Genomic DNA, 16,147 nt, shown 5'->3' with positions numbered 1-16,147 from the left:
AAACATGTGGATCGGATTTCTTCATGAATTTCCATTACTACTTAATACCACATTTCAAAGTGGTAATAGATGGTAATTAAACTGGAGGAAGAAATGAGATGTTTTGGAATAAATTAACATTACCATGGATATTAATATGGGGATTCCTTTGCAAGATTACATATTTTTTTTTTGAAAAAGAAATTTCATTAATTGATGGAAAAAGAAATTTCATTAATCGAAGGCCAAAGGGCATACAATAGATATTAAAGAAAAACAAGATACAATTAAATAAGGTTAAATCAAATTCGTGTTCGAAGAAACTATAATGAACTAGATTGAACAATACAACGCAACCCCCTTGTATTTGCTGAATCAAACATCTATTGATGATAAAGTCTATCATTATGATATAGTTTGGGAGGAGCATTATTGATCGAGCCATGTTAACCGCATCCGAGATACCAATACCTTCATGTTGAGTCTTGAACTTGAACCAATAAGAACAATTTCTCATACCTAAAAATAAAAAAAAACTACACTCACAACTCCCATAGGGGAGAAGGAGATCTCCACAACAGAGAGTAAAAACCCCCTAACAGGGTATGAAGAAATCTCATAAAGAGATACAAATTTATTCAACAAAGCAAAAAAATAAACTAAAAACTGAAAAGAAAAAGGAAAGGGGGCTTACCAGTTACCATGGATGAAATTATCCATGACAGCCCCAAACCAATGAAAAAGGAGTAGGGGAGACTAGGGTTTTAGAGAGAAAAAAAAAGAAAAGGGGAAGCTAGAGTTTTTTTTTCCTTTGCAAGTTTACATTACCATTACCACTTTTAATAAACATTAGCTGTAAAAAGAATATTTTGCAACCTTTATACTTCCTCCATTTCATTTTACTCGCTACACTTATCAATTCATGGAATCCTAGGCATTTTTTGGAGAAGAGAGAGGTAGAGAGTAGAAAGAAAAGGGACCCAATGTGAGAGGAGAGAGATAGAGGGAGTTTATTGCCCAAAAAAGAAGTGTAGCAAGTAATATAAAACTTCCCACAATGAAAAGTGTAGCGAGTATTATGAAATGGAAGAAGTAAAATGAATGAAGTATCAGCGTTGTTAGAAGAAAAATTACAATGTTAAAATTATTCAACTTAATCAACTACTCCCTCTGTCCTAATTTATTTGCTACATTTTTCCATTTAGATGTATCCAAATTTATTTGCTACATTTGCAAATATTTCCATATATAATACATAGGTCTCACACTTTATTTACAAATTTGCCATCACTCCCTCCTTGGTTTTTGTAAATATTTTCATATATAGTACATAGGTCCCACAACTTACTTATTTGCTTTTTTTGTTAATTCTTGTTATGGCAATTGTCCCAACTCCCTCTTTGGTCTTTGTGATAAAACAAATGTAGCAAATATATTGGGATGGATGAAGTAGTATATCAGTTTCAGGCTTTGAGCACCTTACCCGTTCCAGCTTAGGTGGTGATCAAGTGGAAGACTAGATATAGAGGTGCAAAGGAGAGATGGTTTCACAATCATTACAGCTGCCACTGGCTTCATCATCATCTGCTGGACCTTCAATGTTGTCTCACCATTACCATCTGTGCAGCAGTAACATACCACTTTTCCATTTTGGTAATACCAACCATGTAAACACTCTTCTCTTTCTTTCCCTCAATCATGTCAATCGTCGTTACTGCCGACCAATGGTTCAACTCGCTCGTGTTAGCATGAATGATTCTGAGGCAGTATTCCCCACAACTGGAACAGATTTTGTGGAAGAAGAATTAGAGCCAACTCCTGAGGATCTCGAATGCATCAGCGAAATTAAAAGAGTAATTTTCTCTCTTCTGGTTTTGGTTTTGTAATTGTAGACTGTTTGCCAGTGTTATCTAATTCGCCTTTTGAATTCGCCAATTCGCCCAAAATGAGCCAAAAATGAACCAAAATCCGACCATAATTCGCTTTTTTCAAGTCGAGATTCGTGGGGGAATTAGGAAATTAGGTAACACTGTCAGTTTGCCTGTTGTTCTCTGCGTTTTTTTTTTTGAGTAAAGAAAATATCATAATTTTTTTTATTGTATGTTCAACAACTTCAACCTGTGTTTTAAGGCCGACTTTTGTAATTGATTTCAGCTACACGTAGTGACATTTTTAAGGTGCTGAAACAACTAGCTGTTCGACAAGGTAAGTAAAGATCAGTGTTACCTAATTCGCTATCTAATTCGCCTTTTGAATTTGCCAATTCGCCCAAAATGAGCCAAAAATGAACCAAAACAGACCATAATTCGCTTTTCTCAAGTCGCGATTCATGGGGGAATTAGGGAATTAGGTAACACTGGTAAAGATAGACGAGGCTTAAATTGACTTCAATTGAGACGCCATTTTCAGTAGTTCTAAAATTAAGAGCGGAAACTCTTTTTTTCTCCTTCTCTAACATGTTACTTCCCTTTGACTTAGTTGTTTGATGCATATAGGAGGGATTTATGTAACAGTAGCTTAGGGATCAATTATAGACCCAGAAGAAGAATTGACTTTAGAGTGTGAGAGAATAGAATGAGAAGTAAAAAGGCGAGAAAATTAAGAAAGAAAGATGTTTGATTAATATAATGCATCTCCGCATAGGAAAAGCTATTTATAGATTGTATTTGGATAATTTTGTGTAGGTTTTGGAGCTGCTGAGGAAGAACAGGGACATGATTTTTGGCGAGGTACATACTATCTTTGCTTTATACTGCGTAATATTGGCTCTCTGCTATTGAGTTGTCTCGGTTTTTCTTTGTGTTCTTCGGTTATTTTACTCCGCATTGTACCTTTGAGTTAGAAAAATTTTACTAGGGTAATTATTGAGGCAGAATGTGAAGTTTAATAGTTGTCTTCCAATTTGAACAGGTTCAATCTACATTGGCATTAGAAAGGCTAATAGATGATTTGTGTAGCATTTTGGCTTTTTTGTAGTTCTAGTTGGAAATGCATTCATGATTTGAAATCGGTGTTATGAACAACTCAAACCATAATCTTGCTCAGTAGTTGCTTAGAACCAAGATTAAATCCGCTGAAGCTCACTCATCATCTCAGAGTATGTTAACTCAAATACTGTAGAATAATGTCACACGTATTTGTTTGGCTCAATACTATTATATCTCTTGTTTCATTTGCCACAAAGTCTCAAGGCAGTCTCATTGATGTCTCTTGACTTTAACCTGTATTACGCTGTACTTGTAAGCGAAACAACCTCCTAGATACATCTATTTCGCGATAAGTTGCCTTTATCCTAACACGCAAACCGTATCTAAAACACGCAAAGTAGCTGGATAAATCTAATAAAAATGCTTAGAAATAAATCTTTTTAGCAAGCTAATTATAGGATTCCTACTAACCGAAATAATTTCAATTTTCTAAGCTCCGGTTTTCAACTAAATGTACATAATTAACCAATGTCCTCGAGCACCTGTAAATTTTTTGGACCTCTAACTAATCTAATAAATATATTTCCCAAAACATGTCTTCACAATCAGCACTCAGCAGCACATTCTGACCAGTGGATGGCAGTCTGGTCTTGGAGTTTAAGTTTATCAGAGGATAAGTGGCAATTCTTTTGGTGATTGTACTGCTAATTACTTTTTCCTTATAGTATTCTTCTCATCCTTGATTTTTATAGTACTACTTTCAACTTTATGTATGTATGCCATGATATTATGTAGTTGCACGCAACTTGGTGCTGCTGATGTGATTCTTTTTCTGCCACTTTGGCCTCTTGCTAGTATTAGTGACTTGATAGAACTTAGAAGTTTACTGAAGCAACTTTTTTTTTTCTTCTGGGATATGGGGTTTCTTGACAGAAAATACGAAGTATGTTTGCAATCATCAATCAATGCTTCCTTTGTCTGGTTTTGTAGGTCAAGTTGACTATTATGATCGAGGACCCTAGAGAAGTTGAGAGAAAAAGGTTAATTGGAATTGATGATTCCGATGGACCAACAAGGGAGGAGTTGGTTGCTGCTTTAGAAGAAGTAAGTTTGTCCCTTTGTTTTCTTCACAAATTGTGGTGTATTAAAAAAAATCTAAACATGTGGCTATGTCAATTCATTTGAGAATTCTGAAGTCTGAATTTCTTTTACATGCTGGTCATGAGATTCTGAAGTCCCTTTTCTGTTCTGCCTTCACATATTCATCTCAAACTATATTTACAAAAGCAAATTGAAGTCTCTTTCTAATTACCATGATTTGGATATAGCAATAAACTACAAAATCAAAGGCTTAAAATCAAACCTATAGACTATATCCATCGGAGGTTACCAAAAGAATTACACAACAGCGAGCAATTAACAGATTCTAATTTAGTAGCCAGAGTGAACACTTGTCACAAGGAACTGAGGAAGCGGAAAGCCCCAGAATATTTCACACCATAAGGTTTGCAAATTTTATTAGATTGGGGTGTACCAGATTTAGTGGCACGGGATTTGAAGAAACGGAAGCTTACCCTTATAATGCCACAGGGGGCTTGAATTCTTGAATTCCACATGACCCCGTATGTTGTCTGAAGGAACTGATCTGGGAGTGGGGTAGATATAAGGAGGAACGTCCCTCCAACTGTCAAGTCAGATATGGCAAGGTAGAAGAGGAAAGAAAGACAGTTAAGCATGAAGAATTGAAGAGTGTAGTTAGTTGTAGACTAGAATTCAAATTTCTTAATTCATGCCATGATAGATGCGAAGCATGATGTAACACCCATGAGATGGCACTTCTTGGACCCCAATATCATTACCTTGGTAACACCCGTAATGTTTCTTTGTTCTATATATGGTAATTGTATCTAACACTTCTAAAATAAGACGTCAAAACTTATTTTACTTTGGATACTTTATGTCGGACATGGATACATGTCTAAGTGCCTAACTCGTCTATTATTGTAAATCGTCCATAATTTTGTCCCAAAAATGATGTATCGAAGTAACGATACCTATGTTGCAGTTTCGAGGATTCGCCATGGATACTTGCTTTGATGTGATGATGTCTTCTGGGCCTCATCCAAAGAAATAGTTAAATTGATGAATTTTTTTGATCACGTTAGTTTAATGGCACTGCACAAATCTTAGAGCAAGAAATATGAAGTCTTAGGAATGTTGGAAATAGGACCATGTATGGGAGATTCTTGTATTTATTCTCATGGTCATCAATTAAGTGTATCATGAATGATCCAAAAATTTCTACTTAGCGAAAGTATATCAACAATTTAGCAGATTTTATGTCTATTTGTCATATCCTTCTCTGGAGATAATAGGAGGCTAATCACAACTTATTGCCTGTACAATGTTCATTCAGGTTAACGATGGAAAAATTCCAAGAAATCGTTTTGCCCTACGTATGCTCGCAGAGGAGCTGACTAACTGGCCGAATTTGGAGGTATTATTTTCCTGCTGAACTATATCTTAAGACTGATTTACTGATTGTTGTCCAAACCTTTTCTTTTGGTAATGTAAGATTTCTAGCTTTAGGCTAACATTGAATTTTTGTCTTTATGATCCAAATATTATTGATGTGAACTGCTCAGTCATTGACTTATGCTTTTTGTACAGAGTAATGTTTTTAGTGTTCTACCTTTGTATATATTGATGAGCGAAACAAAATTGGCAGATCACACTACATTCCCTATATCCGATCCAAAACTTAGTTCTCCCTATTACATTTCCTCAAACCAAAAAGCCTCTAAATGGTATTACCTTTTTTTCTTTTTATATTTTCTTCTTGGCTACAGGTAGCTCCTAAGAAAACAACAAAGAGCAGATCCCTTTACGCAAAAGCAACTGATACAGGTATTGATCCTAAAGTAGCTGCGAAGAGGCTCAACGTTGACTGGGATTCAGCTGCTGAGATTGAAGCAGCTGACACCACCGATGACACTGAAGTACCTAAGGCAGTGGTGTGTTTCTATTTGAGAATGCTTATGTTCAAAAGTTCATATTCTCATTACTTAATGCTGTAAATCTCAAATGGCTGGTTTTCTAGGTTAGCTAATCTCCCTGCAATGATATAGTTCTACCCTACAAGAAAGTCGTAACAAGTTAATCGGGGTAATTATTGAATAGAGGAACTATATGCTGTAGATTGATTATCATGATGCCTAAAACTTTGTATAGAATAGAAAATTGAGAATTATAAAGTCATATAGCTCTCATAATCCACAGATTTCAGATCTCAACTAATCAGAACACTTTCATTTCTAGCTTTCATACTTCGTTTTCCGATTGTCAGCAATTTATAGCATAGTAAGATTTATGATTATACCTCTTCAAAAGTTATTATGTGTGCTAACAGACTAGTTTATTGAATTCCAGGGTTATGGAGCATTGTACCTTGTCACAGCCTTTCCAGTCATAATTGGGATTTCAGTAGTTTTGATTCTATTTTATAACTCCTTACAATGAATTCAAGCTCTGTTTCTCCATAATGTACAATCTCCATGAATCAACCAATTACTTTGTCTACTGTGTATGTTGAAAAAGCTTGGTTCTTGTCATCTTGTGTAAATTTCTTCTTATCTTTCTCTATTTGGAGTGCTTTTCTACTGAGATGTCATTAGTTAAGCTGACAGTATGCATTACAATTCTTCGTTGTTCTTTCAAACGTAAAATGGATTCATGTGTATAGTACATGTATTTCCCCCAAAAAAGAAAAGAAAAAGAGTGGTACACTTTGGCATCGTTTACAAATAACTAAATAAGGCAACCTTTTAAGCACATTATTGTCTTTGTGCATCTTGGAGCTTGTCTTTAAGCTTGGCTCGTTAAATTTTGTTTGCAGCTTGACTCGAGCTCGATTAGCTTGACTTGACAGCTCGAGTTTTTTTAATTTGTTATTTCTTTATATGCTTATTTTACTAGTTTATGAAGTATGACTATTAATTATGAGGTAAATTTTAATTGCACTTGGTAACTTGGATCCTATTTCTCAAAAAATTCAAAAACTTTTATATTAAATAATATAAATTCTTAGAAAAAAATATATATAAAAAATTATGGAGTTGCTAATTATAATCCTAATTATAGTCTTTGTAATTTTGTCCATTAAAATAAAACCGATGAGTACTAGTTTAAAATTTTATGACAAAATTTTCTTTGATCCGCATTACTCATGTTTGATTATTAACAAATTAATACATCTATCCACTAGACAAACACAAATTCTTTGGTAAGACCGTCTGACGTTAAGCTTAACGCCAGAAGTCCATTAGTTATATTTTTTGGACAATTAGTTATACTTTTTGCAAGATTAGTTATTATGTTTAGGATAAAAGTTACGATTGTATAGTTATTAGTTATGATTTTCGAAATAGTTATAATTTTTTGTTCAATTAGTTATAAATTATTGTTAACAGGTTTGACGTTAAGCTTAATGTCAGACCATCTTACCAAAGACCTACTTCCAGACAAACTACTCATTAAAACTAAACTACTAGTTAAAAAAATAATTAACTCTGTTATGTCTTACCACTTATTAAAGTCCACCCAATGTTTTTCCTTAGGAGTTGAAGTGGCAAGTCCACATAATAAAACCACATCGAAGTGATCAAACATACCAATAAGGCAATTAGTAGATAACTTTAAAAAAAAAAAATCAAAATCCCTAAAATACCCCTCTTAAATCAAAACTTTCATAATCATAATAGAATACTATTTCTTTCACCCATTATCTCCCTCAACTTTATAAATTAGGGTTTTCTTTTCTCTCTCACCCCCAAAATCGCAATCCCTGAAACCCTAGGAGAGAGAAAATCCACAAATCATGACAGGAAAAGCAAAGCCAAAGAAGCACACAGCAAAAGAACTCGCCGCCAAAGCTGACGCCGCAACCACCAATCGTGGCGGCGGAAAAGCCGGCGTCGCCGATCGTACTGGCGCAGTAAAAGGCGGACATGCGAAGATGGAATGTCCTCTTTGCAAAGTCACAGCACCTGATGTGAAATCTATGCAAATTCATCATGATGCAAAACACCCAAAAATCCCTTTTGATGAAAACAAGATCAACAATCTTCATGCATCTGGAACTTCTGATCCCAACAAACCTAAACCTGGGATTCGTGGTAGTTTGAAGAAATAATTTTTTGTTATTGTTTTTTTTTTTTATGAAATTTGAAGTTGAAATCTAATTCTGTGATGTGGGTCTTTAGTAGTTTGTGGAATTATGTGATGGGTTGTTGGGATTATGTGAGATAAAGATGTGGGTAAGATGAGATGAGTTGAGGAGAGAGAAAAACAATGTTTAATTTTTGTTGATTTTTGTTGCTGTTGATGGTACTTTGAAATATTTGGGAGTTTTTTCATGTCTTTCAAAAAATTGTATAATTAGGGGCTGTACTTTTGTTTCAATAAAGTTCAGATCCTCAAAGTTCGTCACTTTTTCTAAATTTCTTGTTTTTGGTTGATTTTTGAATTGTAGGGTTTATAATTTTGATGTTTTATGATGTGATGATAAGTTATGTAAATTTGGACCTCATTGATAAGATGGGAAGAGATAGACTATTATGTTGATGGAAATTTTGCTGTCTTATACTATAGGTAGCAAAAACAAGTAGTTTGATGATGGTGGAAAAGATGGAAAGGTATGCAATATATAGAATAGTTGTGTATAGATATTATCTTTGAATCAGGGAAACCTTAGGTTCTAGCAATTTTCGTGCTAATATTCGAATTTCAGGAACGTAAACATTTCGGAAGCAGGGAAATTTCACGTCTTAGAGGTTTTTGTGCTTCATTAGTGAATTGAAAGCTATGAGTGTGAATCAAGATTGTGGAGGCAGTAGGAAGGATGTTGCATTCCACAGATTCTTGAGGGGAAGAATAATCTTTCTGGATTTACATTTAAGAAATTTGCTTTGTTGTAACATTCTGCAGATGAAACAATGGGCTAAAATCTTGCTTTTAGTAATGTTGTTTAGTATGTTAAAGATTGCTAATTTGCTCATTTCTGGAAAAGATGGCAAACAGAAAAGCTCAGTATATGAAATATTTATTTTTACTCTTATACATCATCACATATGTTTTTAACAGAAAGATTCACCATTCACCTCACCTGTGCCGGCAAGCGGCAACGAGTGTAAGCTGCAAACTCTTAATGCTGATGCTGTTATAGTAACTTGGAGAAGGAATTTTCAATCTTGATTAATGCTAATGTTGTCATTGTAACTTGGAGGAGCAATCCTTAATCTCAATTAATGCTAATGTTGTCGTTGTAACTAAGAGAAGCAATCCTTAATCTCGATTAAATGCGAATGTTGTCTTTGTAACTTGTATAAGCAATCCTTAATCAGTACATAATTAATGAGATAATGCAAGGAACTACTATCTTAGAAACAATAATGAATAAGCTTTCGAGGAACAAACTAACAAACATCAACTATATCTAGACAAAATAAAGGCACCACTTTCGAGGCTCTAGTGTTATCTCTGAAGTGTACTTTGCTGTTTGGTAACTATAGCTGTGAGAAACAAAAGAAAAACAACCAATTGATGGAACAAATGTGAAGAACAACCAATTGATGGAACAAATGTGAAAAACAACCAAATATTGGAGTAATTTTTTCTTAAAAAAAAAAATTCCATCATGAATAGGGAGCGGAAATGTAGAAATCAGGTATAAATGTCATGTTGCAGGTGGAACGCCAAGCTAGCTGTTTCCATGGCTCTCGAATTCTGATGTCCGTCTTTCCATTAAGAAGACACCTCTGAAATAATCCAAGTGAACATCTGAAATTGACAACATTCCGAAGAATGGAAATAGGAACATAATGGTTAGGTCGAGAGAACAGAGATAGAGGGAAGACATCGAAAAATTAACCAAGTAAACACCTGAGCAAGAGACTCCTACTAGTGCAAAGCGGCGCAACATCATTATTATAGCAGATACCAAAACAGGAAAACTAAGCCATCACTAAGAGTTCTTAGTGTTTGGTTGACCAAACAAAAATGTTCAGATAAAATAAGTGAAATTGTTATTCGTGGATATGAGTTCTCCATTGAAGATATTTTCGTCTAACCAAATAGAGCTGGGAACTACGAAAGAGGTCCTGAAAGAAAAAGAGACCAGGCAGTTCTACCTTATTACTGATCTAGTGATGATCACAAGGGGCAAAAAAGAACATTCAAGAGTGAAATGTTCCAGAGACATGGTTGTATAGTAAAGATGAAGTATTTGTCTGGTCAATGGTATGCAGTTCTGTTTCAATGAATGAATCGTCCTTCCGCTCCTGCTTAGGCCTCAAGAATTTGACATCACTTTGTTTGAGTTGTGGTCCTGGATACATGGATGATTGAACCGAAGAGTACAATATGTCAGGGTTGCAATAACTGGCAACTGAACGCGAAAACCCTAGTGGAAGCGGGAAGGAAATATCTGGGAGGGCTGGTATAATAGTACTAGCATAAGCTGGATGTTGACTACTCAAATCAAAAGGACCATATGAAGTGCTATTTGGCAGGGCAGGGAATTTCATGGGGTAAACTGAAGTCCCAGAGCCTATATTGCCTAGGAAGTTTGGTCTCAAAAATTCATTACCACACTCCATTTTTGTATCTAAATGAAGGGGAAGATCTTCTACATGAGGTTCAGGCTTAGAAATATGAGAATTTCTTGGTAACGTTAGCACCGTATGGGTACTAGTTGCAGCTACAGGCAAACTTCCACTGCCTGAATTTGCATGGCTACTATTTCTAGCAACCGGCAGCTCATGATTGTGCTTTCCTTCATAGGTTGTTATCACAAATTTTTTACTCTGCGAGGACCTCTCCACATGTTTCCTGACCGTGCATCCAGTAGCTGTACATTTGTAGTAGCTCCTACACAATTTCAACACGTTATATTTGCCTTTCGTAAATTATTTCGTTCAAGTTACATTGCACATCGACAATAATTTGTTGGTATAAGGAGAGGAGAAAGAGGGAGGTAAAATAAGGGTTAAAAGATACCTAGGATTCGGATTTCCCTTGACAACCTTTTGCCCATACTTGCGCCAACGATACCCGTCATCGTGTATATCTACATCGCTCTCTAACTGGAGAACAACTCTTGGTTCACGGACAGCCCTAGAACCGAGAGTTGTCTCAACAAAACAACCATCTTTCTTCCTGACAAAGAATCAATTCAGACAATATGTCGTGCAATTTTCTTGATTTACAGTGCAAAAGTGAAAATTGCCGATGCAATACCTTCTTTTCAAGTCTGGTTCGTTTTCACATTCGTGTGCAATCACAAAGTTCCCTTTTGTGGCAGCGTCTTCTTCATCATCTTCATGACTAGCCATCGTTGATGAGAACTCTGGTGTTCCTGCTGATTCCAGCACACCTGTTTGCTTTCCTCGAGTAGTTGAAAGTGGATCAGAAGCTTCAGTCACCACAGATGTTGGTGATGTCCTCTCCAACCCATCAATTTTCCAGTCAGATGCAACATCTGTATATCCCTGTTGTATATTTCTCCAAACTGAGCCACTATTAGCTTTCACACTAGAGCCACTACCATCACCTATTTTTGATATCTCATTAAATGGTGTCGATGAGCCTAATGTTGACTTCCGATAAGATTGAGGCTTTGAATGATTATGGGCACCCTTGTAAATGATTTCTGTAATTTGGCCATCATGAGAACGTTCAACCTTCTTCTTCACTTGACAATCTCCATGAGTACATTTATAGTAACTCCGAGGATATTCACTTCCCTTGACTTGTTTCTGTCCATATTTTCTCCAATTGTAGCCATCTTCTGCAATTCTTACAGACCCAGTGTAAGGAGAAATTTCATTCTGCTCTCTGTCCAAGTAATCACGAATCCCTGAATCATCTTGCACAGAAGTCCCATTTTCGTGTGGCATTTGAAGACAGGCTGCAATGTTTGAGTCACATGGTTGATAAGTAGATGACTTTGGATTCACAGTCAGTCCTGAAAGTTTTCTGTCAGGTAGTAATTCATCATGGTTATCCATGCCCACATCATTACAAAGCCGCAGAGGAATTTTAAAGTCCGCTGGGGGATGCACAGAGGTTAGAGATTGACAGTTGATATTCGCTGCCAAATCACCAGTGGAAGAAACCTATTCATCAGATCAAAACATCATAATCTGAATCATGCTTAACACTGATACTTCATATTAAAACAACAGGTGAAACAGAAATATCATGAAGATAAAGATCAGTCAAGATTATAGCTCTCTCAATCAACATAATACAAACCAACAACACCACTACCCCAATACTTTTAACGGTTTTTTCACCAGGTACCCTTGAGGTTTCACGAAATGCACCATGTATCCTTGTTTCGAAAATGCACCAGATGCACTTGTGATTTACATAAAATGCACCAAATACTCTTCATGAGATAAGGGTACTCATATAAGACAGGGTTATATAAAGACATTCACTACATATAGCAAAAAGAAAGAAGACTAAAAAAACATAGAAATGACTGAGCTAGAATAAGCATTGCTTATGTACCTGATTATCTACATCATGGAAACATGCCAAAGAAGTGGTGTCAGTACAAGGCTTGAACATGGCAGAACCACCATCACTTCCCTTGTCGACATGCGCAGGTGATGTAGACGTTGACATATGACCGTCTCCATCAGGGCGGCGTGATGCAAAAGTTCCTGTAGTCGGAGATAACTAAAGGATAAAAGAGAAAAGGCGTCAATAGAGTAAGTTACTGAACTTCTATTCATCGCTCCAAAATTACTTATAATCACCCCAAAAAAAGTTAAAATCACATTTATAACTTTTTTTTTCCCTATAACACCACCATCCACCTCCTGCCAGGCTACCACCACCACCATCGACCTCCTGCAAGGCTGCCACCACCACAATCCACCTCCTGCCATGCTGCCACCACCACCTCGAACCATCAGACCCCACACACCCCAACCAACAACCCCTTCTCTCACCACAAAATTTGTGGCAGCCATGAAGAAAAGCCACGACAGCAGGTACGTTCTCCCCCACCGCAGCTTTGGTTGCGCAAACCAGGCGAAATCTTTTTAGGCCATGGGCGAACATCCGGCCCGGACATTCACCCATTGCCTAAAAAAATTTCACCAGCTTTGTGGGTGGTGGAGGCGGTCGCGGGAGGTAGGTGATGGCGGTGGAGGTCGCAGGTGGCCATGGAGAGGTAGGTGGTGGGGTTGGTGGGGTGGTGATGAAAAGATAAAATATAAAAATGAATTTGAGGCGATTTTGAAGCAATTTCGGGACGATGTTTAACAATCCTATAGTTGATTGATGGTAAATATTATAAAAATAAAAATATATTCACACATTTAACACCATTGTGGTAAAACTAGAGGCACTATTTGAGTAAGTTGTCTCTAGTTTTTTTTGCTCGATTGATGTGTTACAATCTTGTATTATTCTATGTATTTTAAGGTTTAGTGGTTAATAAGCTCGTGGTTAGACTATCACCAAGAGGAGTTATATTCTCCCTATGACTTATTATATTATTAATATTAATGAAAGGTGTCTGATTAGGATTAAAATTTGTGAAAAATATTCTTTTGAATGATTAGATGGTTAATAGTGATATAAGCCTTTAGTTTGTGTACAAACTATTATTGTTTGATTCAACTCTAAAAAAAAAAATATTATTGTTTGATTAAATAAATTTGAAGTAATTGGAGTGAATAAATTCCACATTCAGATGATTAGGAGTGTATTTTAATCAATTTCTTATCAGGTTTCATATCAATTATATTACTGCAATTAAAACTATGCATACATGATACATGAGTCCAAATGCAACAATGAAAAATGTTTTATACGATGAGTCAATATATATTAATATAAATAATAATAATAATAAAATATATGGGGCCTCAAAAATTTGTTGGGCCATGTGTGATCTATGTCGCACGTACTCTATTAAAAAAGGAAACGGACAACCACTATGATCTTAAATTGGTTTTTTATTAAATTTGCTTCTGACATTCAAAGCCCGCCAAGCCTTTGCAATTATTTTTTTTATTTTTTTAATGATGATTGTCTCATGATGATTCTCTCCTACAGTTAGTCACTTGGCTCAAAGTACATAAAGCAAAATAAACATATGAGTTGATATAACAATATGATCAAAATAATATTTTCTATAATCTTTGCCAGACAAGATTCTAGACCTAGATGCTTGTATGTGTATGCCAGTACATGAAACATTATGAATCATAACATAATGAGAGAAAGAAATGACCTGTGAATTTGGCAGCAAAATTGGAGAGTCAATCAATGTGTGTGGACTACTATCGGATGATACTGTAACATAAGGCGAGCATAAAGCATTCGAAGATGGCAACAAGCTATTACACCTAAATAAAGGAACACAGATCTTTGAAGCATTGAATCCGCACTTAGTTGCCCTTCTCTCTGCTATGCTCATACCATTCTTAATCAAACCCGAATCATTGATAACCATCGATGAATTCGATTCATCGTGACAACCATTAGACAATGTGGACTCCAAATCAAACTTGGAAAAGCTCTCAACTTCTTTCTCAAGGTCACTACCACAATTCTTAGGTGTAAAACCTGGATATAATTCATTGCTACTCATCACCAAATCTCTCCATTCATCTTGTCCATCCTTAATATCTTCCATAAACTTGTCAACTACTATTATTTCACTAATTTACATTTCCAGTATCAAAATTCTGAAAAAATTATTAAAATTTTCGGTTAATATCTTCCATAAACTTGTCAACTACTACTTCACTAATCTACATTTCCAGTATCAAAATTCTGAAAAAATTGATTAAAATTTTCGGTTAATATCTTCCATAAACTTGTCAACTACTACTATTTCATTGATTTACATTTCCAGTATCAAAATTCTTAAAAAATTGATTAAAATTTTTGGTTAATATCTTCCATAAACTTGTCAACTATTACTATTTCACTGATTTACATTTCCAGTATCAAAAATCTGAAAAAATTGATTAAATTTTTCGATTACTCAGTATAGCAGAAAAAAATTAAATTAAAAGTTAATCAAAAGTAATAAATCAGCAATTTTACAAAATAAACTACTCCAAAGTCAATAAATTAGATGTATGATACTAAATTTCCAGAAAAGTTCCTTCAAATTTGTTCTACAACACATCAATTCCGTTCAATCTAAACTATTTATAACACATTACTAAGATGATCAATTCAATAAAATGGTAATAATAAATTCGTTCAAATTATTTCTCTAAAACCCTAAAAAAAATTGACTAAATAGTACCTCACTGAAGCTCGAACTCTGCGATTAACCTGAATAATTCTTCGACTTCGCTAAATTCAGTAAACAGCGAAAATTAAGTTGCAAACAGTGATTTTCTGAATTCTAAAAAAATACCATCAAATAAAAAATGGCAGTTTAAGAAAGTTTATCAAAATCATTTGAGAGAAAAATAAAAAGATAGAGATTACAAATTTTTAATGAGAGAAACCAAATTTATTAATTAAAGAACGAATTCCCAAATTGATTTTTTGAGTTTCAAGGTGATGAATCTTATAGATATGGGTGAAGTTTTAGGGTTTAAGAAAATATAAATGGAAAAACGTTTTTGATTTTCCTATAAATTTTATTGGTGAATTTTCGGAATTACAGTTATGTTATGCTTGCACGTGCAATTCCTTCCCGCCGCATATGCTATTTTTCTTCCATACATTTTCTAAAGGCAAAGAATTTTGTGAATTTTTATAGGAAAGTTCTCATTGATAACCTTTAGTTTTGACTTAATTTCCTACCATTTTTTCATTATACATACATCCTCGATCTAGCTGACGAATGTCTCGGGGTATTAGATATAAAATATATTGTTCTACTTAATTACTCGTATTTATACAAAATAATAGAATAATATAATTTCAATGCAAAGCATTTAAATGTATTAAATGTTTTGCATTGGAATTATACATTATTATATTATTTATATAAAAATGAGTAATTAAGGATTTGTTCTCCCCAACTTATTTTCAGTTCAGTTCAGTTCAATTTAGTTCAGTTCAGTTTAGCTCTTGACAATACTTTTACTCTCACATATCACTATTCATTTCAGTTCAGTTCAATTCAGTTCAGTTCAGTCCAGCTGTTTTATGCCGAAAGAACAGGCCCTAAGTAGAACAATATTATTCTTATC

The 16,147-nt window shown here is 35.0% G+C and overlaps 3 protein-coding genes across 11 annotated transcripts; 2 read left to right on the top strand and 1 right to left on the bottom strand.

The window, feature by feature from the left end:
* Positions 1-1,439: 1,439 nt before the first annotated feature.
* LOC104890227 (hypothetical protein) lies at positions 1,440-9,023 on the top strand. 3 transcript variants are annotated; one of them, XM_048643596.2, is made up of 7 exons: positions 1,441-1,832; positions 2,664-2,708; positions 3,897-4,010; positions 5,323-5,403; positions 5,756-5,920; positions 8,556-8,599; positions 8,695-9,023. In XM_048643596.2, the coding sequence occupies exons 1-7, from the start codon at positions 1,521-1,523 to the stop codon at positions 8,753-8,755; spliced, it is 822 nt and encodes a 273-aa protein (XP_048499553.1). In that variant the 5' UTR covers positions 1,441-1,520; the 3' UTR covers positions 8,756-9,023. The 3 variants fall into 3 exon arrangements, with proteins under 3 accessions (XP_048499555.1, XP_010673934.1, XP_048499553.1); XM_048643598.2 differs by lacking the exon at positions 3,897-4,010 and having other exon boundaries at positions 1,440-1,832; XM_010675632.4 differs by lacking the exons at positions 8,556-8,599; positions 8,695-9,023 and adding an exon at positions 6,336-6,517 and having other exon boundaries at positions 1,440-1,832.
* LOC104890230 (hypothetical protein) lies at positions 7,679-8,404 on the top strand. Its single transcript, XM_019248881.3, has one exon. It carries the CDS (start codon positions 7,783-7,785, stop codon positions 8,095-8,097), a length of 315 nt encoding a protein of 104 aa, XP_019104426.1. The 5' UTR covers positions 7,679-7,782; the 3' UTR covers positions 8,098-8,404.
* LOC104890228 (probable WRKY transcription factor 2) lies at positions 8,057-15,642 on the bottom strand. Of its 7 annotated transcripts, none has more exons than XR_007273711.2 (6): positions 14,218-15,640; positions 12,480-12,650; positions 11,202-12,079; positions 10,962-11,120; positions 9,846-10,832; positions 9,504-9,743 (listed from the first exon to the last, which is right to left on the bottom strand). XR_007273711.2 is itself a non-coding variant. In XM_019248880.3 (6 exons), the coding sequence occupies exons 1-5, from the start codon at positions 14,620-14,622 to the stop codon at positions 10,139-10,141; spliced, it is 2,307 nt and encodes a 768-aa protein (XP_019104425.1). In that variant the 5' UTR covers positions 14,623-15,640; the 3' UTR covers positions 9,504-9,743; positions 10,094-10,138. The 7 variants fall into 7 exon arrangements, 6 of the variants coding, with proteins under 6 accessions (XP_057250484.1, XP_019104425.1, XP_019104424.1 ...); XM_019248880.3 differs by having other exon boundaries at positions 10,094-10,832; XM_019248879.3 differs by having other exon boundaries at positions 9,504-10,832; positions 14,218-14,854; positions 15,247-15,640.
* Between the last annotated feature and the right edge of the window lie 505 nt (positions 15,643-16,147).

This window comes from Beta vulgaris, chromosome 4 (genome assembly GCF_026745355.1).
Source record: "Beta vulgaris subsp. vulgaris cultivar EL10 chromosome 4, EL10.2, whole genome shotgun sequence".
Taxonomy (NCBI): Eukaryota; Viridiplantae; Streptophyta; class Magnoliopsida; order Caryophyllales; family Amaranthaceae; genus Beta; species Beta vulgaris.
The sequence above is the reverse complement of the archived record's forward strand: the minus strand, read 5'-3'. Positions and strand labels throughout refer to the sequence as shown.

What these genes read in the sequence shown, in the direction of transcription:
- LOC104890230 (XM_019248881.3), top strand. Translation starts at nt 7,783, where the DNA reads ATGACAGGAAAAGCAAAGCCAAAGAAGCACACAGCAAAAGAACTCGCC.
- LOC104890228 (XM_019248878.3), bottom strand. Translation starts at nt 14,622, where the DNA reads ATGGAAGATATTAAGGATGGACAAGATGAATGGAGAGATTTGGTGATG. An exon ending in GAACCAGACTTGAAAAGAAG is followed by an intron (nt 11,121 to 11,201) that starts GTATTGCATCGG and finishes ATTCTTTGTCAG; the next exon opens with GAAGAAAGATGGTTGTTTTG. An exon ending in AAGGGAAATCCGAATCCTAG is followed by an intron (nt 10,833 to 10,961) that starts GTATCTTTTAAC and finishes GAAATTGTGTAG; the next exon opens with GAGCTACTACAAATGTACAG.
- LOC104890227 (XM_048643596.2), top strand. Translation starts at nt 1,521, where the DNA reads ATGGTTTCACAATCATTACAGCTGCCACTGGCTTCATCATCATCTGCT. An exon ending in GCATCAGCGAAATTAAAAGA is followed by an intron (nt 1,833 to 2,663) that starts GTAATTTTCTCT and finishes AATTTTGTGTAG; the next exon opens with GTTTTGGAGCTGCTGAGGAA. An exon ending in GGGACATGATTTTTGGCGAG is followed by an intron (nt 2,709 to 3,896) that starts GTACATACTATC and finishes CTGGTTTTGTAG; the next exon opens with GTCAAGTTGACTATTATGAT.